This window comes from Mandrillus leucophaeus, unplaced genomic scaffold (genome assembly GCF_000951045.1).
Source record: "Mandrillus leucophaeus isolate KB7577 unplaced genomic scaffold, Mleu.le_1.0 Scaffold6, whole genome shotgun sequence".
Lineage (NCBI taxonomy): Eukaryota > Metazoa > Chordata > Mammalia > Primates > Cercopithecidae > Mandrillus > Mandrillus leucophaeus.
The window spans coordinates 1,414,411-1,420,797 of record NW_012106474.1 but is presented as its reverse complement, the minus strand read 5'-3'; the positions used below and the strand labels follow the sequence as shown (position 1 = coordinate 1,420,797).

Genomic DNA, 6,387 nt, shown 5'->3' with positions numbered 1-6,387 from the left:
AGCAAACTATTGCAAGAACAGAAAACCAAATTCCGCATGTTCTCACTGATAGGTGGGAACTGAACAGTGAGATCACTTGGACACAGGAAGGGGAACCTCACACACCGGGTCCTATTGTGGGGAGGAGGGAGGGGGGAGGGATAGCATTAGGAGATATACCTAATGTAAATGACGAGTTAATGGGGGCAGCACACCAACATGGCACATGGATACATATGTAACAAACCTGCATGTTGTGCACATGTACCCTAGAACTTAAAGTATAATTTTAAAAAAACCCTTTAGACGTTCACGATTTACATATTTTATGAAAAACTACACTTAAAAAGCAATTAGACAAATACATTGTTTTACATTTTTACAACTGTTTTTAATGTTTGGCTTCACAAAAAAAACAGCGGGACATTCGTATCTGATTCTTCACTCACACATTTGTGACAGGTGGTTTCACTGAAGTCCAGGAAGGGCATCCAGACCCTCACAAATGTGCACAATGGCTGAAGAGAGGAGCACTGCTTTTCACTTTCCAGAAATTGTAAATATTTTTCTTTGATATTGCACCCAAACTCAACAAATGGTAGTTTCTTAAAGATTAGTTTCAATGCGGCATCTGAAACCACATCAATGAACTTCTCCTTTTCTGTACATTTGTGAGAGGATAAAACCCGGTCCCATTACTCTTCTTACGAAAACACTTCTGACCCTGTGGATCTCCGGAAGGGAGTTGGGGGACCCCCAGAGAGGCCCCAGCTCGGAGAACTGCTTTTCTAGGCCAGGGCCACCCGTTTCCCTGACGACGCGCCGACCGCCACCACCTGACCACACGGGTCCCTCTACCCCAGGGACACGTCCAGGCACCTGCTCTTCCAGATCAGACCTGATCCTCCCCAGTGGGCTGCCTCGGCAAAGAGACCTGGACAGCCCCAGGCCCCAAATAGCCAAATGTGGAAACCCCATGGCCAGGCCCAGATCACCCGGGACCCCCCAGATGTAGGCTCCATCTTCTCCCCGATGAGGCTAATGGACAAGCAAGGAAAGACAGGGTCAAAAGTGACACAGTCCTCAGACAACTTTAAACCAGTGCCCCATCCCAGCCTTTAGAGCACTACGGTTTGCTTTGCTTTGTTTTTTAAAAACTTCGGTTATCTTGTACTTTGCAGCCACACCGCCCCACACGGGTGTGGAAAGCACTATTCTGTTCAGAGTAAACATTTAAATACACTTTACAGGCTGAACGTGGTGGCTCACGCCTGGAATTCCAGCACTTTGGGAGGCCGAGGTGGGCAGGTCACCTGAGCTCAGGAGTTTGAGACCAGCCTGGGCAACATGGAGAAACCCCATCTCCACTAAAAATACAAAAATCAGCCAGGCGTGGTGGCAGGCACCTGTAATCCCAGTTATTCAGGAGGCCGAGGCAGGAGAATCATTTGAACCTGGAGGGTGGAGGTTGCAGTGAGCCGAGATCGCGCCACTGCACTCCAGCCTGGGCAACAAAGCGAGACTCCGTCTCAAAAAAAAAAAAAAAAGAGATCTGTGAAAATTTGGCTTTTATGTGAACTTACTAGAAGTCCAGGAACAAGTCAACTCTCTTCCCGTGCCTCAGTTTCCTCGTCAGTACCCAACAGAGGTGTCGGACAGAGCGACCGCCTCAGGTAATTTCAACGCCTGATTCTGACCCTGCTGAGTTACACGAGGGAGGCGAGCGAGGCGAGGGAGGCGAGGGAGGCTGCTGGCTGCTCCCACGTGGGAGGTGGGAACGGAGCCCCTCCCCAGCCCAGTCCACAGGACAGAGGCGGCGGCCACAAGAACTGTATCCTCCATGTCTCCACCCTTCTCACTGCTGTAGCTTCCGGGCAAAGGAGCCACAGAGCCAGACGCTGCAGAGGTCAAGGGAGACGGAAGGATGTCGCCTCCAGGGCTGGGGCCACGGGCAGTGGCAGGGCAGGTTCAGTCGTCGATGGCAAGTCTGTGGCTGACCACGCACGCTCACAGGGGTGGCCTCGAGCAGAGGTCGGACATGAGAACCCAGGAGAATTCGGGCCCCGGCTGCGGGACGGCTGTGCACCCCCACCCTGGCCGTGGCTGGCACCTCCGAAGGCACAGCTGTCCTTCACTCATACAGAGCAACCTTGGGACAGATGGTGCGAGAGGAACGGCAACTCGAGGAGGCACATTTTAGGAACCTGCCCACGGAGCCAGCTTCGATTCTCCAAACCTCTTCAGCCTGCACTGGCTGCCAGCTCCCTGACTCGGCACGGAGGGCCTCACCAGCCAATCCCCATGCCCCGCACCCGGCACCCCCTTCACCAGGGGGCAAACTGTGCTCACCACCACCCAGCGCTCACCTCCCGGGCTCGGATGGATGGCAGGGAGTCTGACCCTTCTCTCTTAAGAGCAGTGCCTTGTGCGTTAAACAGGGACTGTGCCCTTGTACTGATACACGGCCATTTGTCCTGAACAAAAATTAAACTGATGAGGGAACAAAATAGGGCCTTATAGAAGGTGAGTGGAAAAGCAGGGAGGGCAAAGCCCCAGATTCGGGAGGGAGGATGGAATCGGCCTGGGGAGCAGGGGCAGGAGGTTCTGTGGACGGGGCTGGTGGAGCTCTGAGGGGAGAAGAGGCAGGTTCTGTGGACGGGGCTGGTGGAGCTCTGAGGGGAGAAGCGGCAGGAGGTTCTGTGGACAGGGCTGGTGGAGCTCTGGCCAATTCCTCAGTAAACTAGAGAGACGTGATCCCCAGGGCCAGGTCTGTCTCTGAGGTACTCCCAGCTGGGACAGGTAAGAGGCCAGAAGAGAAGTGTGTGTGTGTGCGCGCGCAAGCTGCGTGTGTAGAGTGCGTGTGCACGTGTGTGCGCGTGTGTGTGTGTTGCATGGGTGTTACGTGTGTTCCGTGTGTGCGCGTGTGCACGTGTGTTGCACGTGTGCGCGCATGTGTGCGGGGTGTGTGCGCTTGTGTGTGCGTGTGTGTGCAGAGTGTGTGTAGGGTTGTGTGTGTAGGGGGTGTGTGTGCGTGTGTGTGCATGTGTGTGTGCAGGGTGTGTGTGTGTGCATGTGTGTGTGCGCACGCGTGTGTACATGAGCATGTTCGACGAGCCCACAGGCCAAGGCCGCGGCTGGGGAAGGCAGGCCCATCAAGGGGAGGGGGACATCCCTCCCAGGAGCCCGCCCCGAAGTCTTCAGTTCGACATGAAATTTCCATTTCTCCTTCCCCGCTGGACTGTGGCTCCCTAGAGGGTCCCTACGTCGTCCTCCCTCCCTCCCTCCCTGATGCCCAGCACCGGGCCTGCTGCAAAGTAGGTGTTCAGGGAATATCCATTTAATTCAACTGCATTTCATCAGAGAGATGTGGCCTTCCCCAGACAAGGAAGAATTCAGAAAACAACCCAGACGTGCTCAGAGCGGACAGTTGGGCTCTAACCAGGCTCTGAGACTGGTTGGGTCATAAGCCTTTTGTTCCTCAGATTCCCCACGGGCTCGTCAGCCTCACGGCAGCTCCGCCTGACAGCTGGGCTCGCTCCTGGCTGCGGGCTGGTGCCCCCCGAGCCTCCTCTGGGAAGCTGAGACCTCCTGGTGCCACCTCGACCCCGCCGGGCGACAAGCTGAGCAGAGGCTGCACTCAGGCCGGCCGGCCCGGCAGGCAGATGCTCCTGAGTCCCTGGTAAAACCCCACAGTACGGGACTAGGAGGGCCCAAGGGGAACAGGGAGGGGAACACGAGTTGCCTGGTGATAATTTCCTCAGAAAATTCCTAGGGGACAGAGGTTCATCAGCTCCAGGCAACTTCCTGAGACAGATCCATAAACACAACCCCTTCCTCCAGGGGGATGCAATTCTCTCTCTAAAGTCGAGAGCTCACCACCCCGGGCGTCAGTCACTGTGGACATCACCGCAGACACCACCCCGGGCGTCAGTCACTGTGGACATCACCGCAGACACCACCCCGGGCGTCAGTCACCGCAGACACCACCGCAGACACCACCGCAGACACCACCCCAGGCTTTAGTCACTGCAGACACCACCGCAGACACAGAGATGGCCATGAGAGTTCACCACCCCAGGCGTCAGTCACTGCAGACAAAGGCCGCAGCCGCAGCCACAGCCATTATGCAGCCTCACGCGGTCGCTCCTGGGGGCTGTGGGATATTCATCCCAAAAAGAAAACACCTTAAATTCAGGCGCCAGCCACCCCCATGGCAACTCTCAACATCTTAATGTGGCACCTTCCAACCTTTCCTAGGCATTATGTACAAACCTTAAATAAAACTGGGTTCTTACTACATACACTGCTTGCTGGTTTTTGTAACCACATTGTACTTTTCCCACACTATGAAAGTTATTTAACAATAGGATTTTAAACGGTAACTTGGTATTCTGAATACAACAGGCTTTACCATCTTCCTGTGGGGAGCACATGAATTGTTTCCAATTTTCCTCGTACACTTTTTAAGTGTATTCTTTGAGATACCTTTTCCACAGCCACGTTCACAGCCACTCAGAGCTGTCCGCGGCAGGCCTCATGCTTGCCCTCTCCAAAGTGCACCTAGAATTGTCCGCCACAGAAATTCTGCTGGCGGCAGCCGCGTCTTGGGAGCCTAATCTGTGGCTCTCCGATTAGATGGTTTCAATAAAGTCACGATCCTCTAGTCACAAAAAACAAACAAACAAACAAACAAACAAAAGTCTCTTCTTCGCAAACAGTTGCATCTACTGACAAGAAGCCTTCTATCTCCTCAGCAGCAGTTGTGGGCTCAGAGGCTGGTAAAGCCAGCGCCGGCTTGAGAGCCCCGAGTGACCCCGTGGCTGGGGCCAGTCACGTGACCCTCCTCCAGCGACTGTTCTCAGCCCGCCTGCGGGTCCCGAAAACGTGCCTCGGGAGCTCGTTCCCGTCCGCACTAGGACGCAGCGTGAATAGTCATCACTCCAGGAAAACTGGCTCAACCCTGACCTTCCAAATCCCGCCACAGCCTCAGCACAGTGAGGAAAGCACCAGCCGCCTGCAGCCGTCAGTCTCTGACACACATCAGACTGAAAGACACATCCGGGGGCAAAACCACCTGCCTCCAAGAAGCCTGGAAACACCCCGGAGTCCCCCGCGTGTCTGCTGCGGCGGGACAGGGACAGGGACAGGGACGGGGACGGGGACGGGGACAGGGACGGGGACGGGGCGACCATCCCACCACGTGCGGCTTCTTCTCTCCACACCTTCCCCCAGGCCGCGATCGCTCCCCACCTTACACCCTGGCATTTTCACCGCCTCGATCTCGTTTCACGGACACGTTCGGATGTAACTGAGCCTTCACACTCCCTCGGGTGCGGCACGAACGAGCGCGCTTTTGTCCAGCCACAGGGCCCCACCCGTGGGGAGAGTGGGCAGCAGATCCCAGCTCCTGAGACCCGCGTATCTGCTTGGCCGGGGTCTGCCTTGAAGTCACGCGCATGAGAGACCCCCAGAGAAACGCATTCCCATGGGCACGGCCACGCTGTGACTCGGGGGCGACGGTGGCAGAGGAGGCCGGGGGATGAGGGAGCAGGTGTCCGGCACAGACCGTCTCCACGGTGAGAATGAAGGAAATGATGCCCGGCGCACAGTGGGTAAGAGGCGGCGGATGGAGGGGCTGAGGGAAGCTGCTGTGCCTAGGAGGGACACCCCCATGCAAAGGCCAACACGGGCCACCAGCCGCTGCAGGACACCAGTTCCTGTTGGCCACAGAAAGAGGGCTCAGTTGCGTCTTCCACACCAGGGGCGGCCGGTGCCCTCTGAGCCCAGAGCAGCAGAATGGCCCATAGACTGAGGAGGCGTAATAAATGGAGGTCATAAACCCCCAAGTTTGGTAATAAATGGAGGTCGCAAACCCCCAAGTTTGGTAATAAATGGAGGTCGTAAACCCCCAAGTTTGGTAATAAATGGAGGTCGTAAACCCCCAGGTTTGGGCAGGTACGCTTGTCACGCAGTGTTACCACAGCAACACATAATGGATAAAAATGGCATCTGGCAGATAAAATCCCAACCCTGACCTCAGTGTCCAGAACTATTCAGAGTTTGATTTTCCACTTGTGGTGGAAAGGACAAAAGACTAGACGAGGGAGGCAAACAGGAGACGCGAGAGGCAAACAAAACCCACTCCCCACCCTCCCGGTGCCACAGGAAGTACCCGCGGAGAGGGCCTGGAGTCTCCCCAGGTGCCCGGTGCCACAGGAAGTACCCGCGGAGAGGGCCTGGAGCCTTCCCCGGTGCCCGGTGCCACAGGAAGTACCCGCGGAGAGGGCCTGGAACCTCCCCAGGTGCCCGGTGCCACAGGAAGTACCCCGCGGAGAGGGCCTGGAGCCTCCCCAGGTGCCCGGTGCCACAGGAAGTACCCGCGGAGAGGGCCTGGAGCCTCCCCAGGTG

At 56.2% G+C, this 6,387-nt stretch overlaps 2 protein-coding genes across 5 annotated transcripts in view; one reads left to right on the top strand and one right to left on the bottom strand.

Annotated features, from left to right (window-relative positions):
• RPH3AL (rabphilin 3A-like (without C2 domains)) overlaps positions 1-6,387 on the bottom strand; it is a 153,295-nt gene that overhangs the window by 128,988 nt on the left and 17,920 nt on the right. For 2 of the 4 annotated variants that reach the window (XM_011999600.1, XM_011999598.1), the window contains exon 2: positions 4,465-4,639. The exons of the other annotated variants lie outside the window; for them this stretch is intronic. The gene's annotated coding sequence lies outside the window, so the exon portion shown is untranslated. The remainder of the gene's footprint in view (positions 1-4,464; positions 4,640-6,387) is intronic. 4 annotated transcript variants of the gene reach the window in all.
• Positions 1,873-6,387, top strand: part of LOC105553553 (uncharacterized protein DKFZp434B061) — a 6,178-nt gene continuing 1,663 nt past the window's right edge. The window contains 6 exon segments of the mRNA XM_011999655.1: positions 1,873-2,240; positions 2,242-2,289; positions 2,291-2,389; positions 3,820-3,945; positions 4,964-5,001; positions 6,145-6,384. Coding sequence (XP_011855045.1) covers positions 2,139-2,240; positions 2,242-2,289; positions 2,291-2,389; positions 3,820-3,945; positions 4,964-5,001; positions 6,145-6,384 — 653 coding nt within the window. The 5' untranslated portion in view covers positions 1,873-2,138.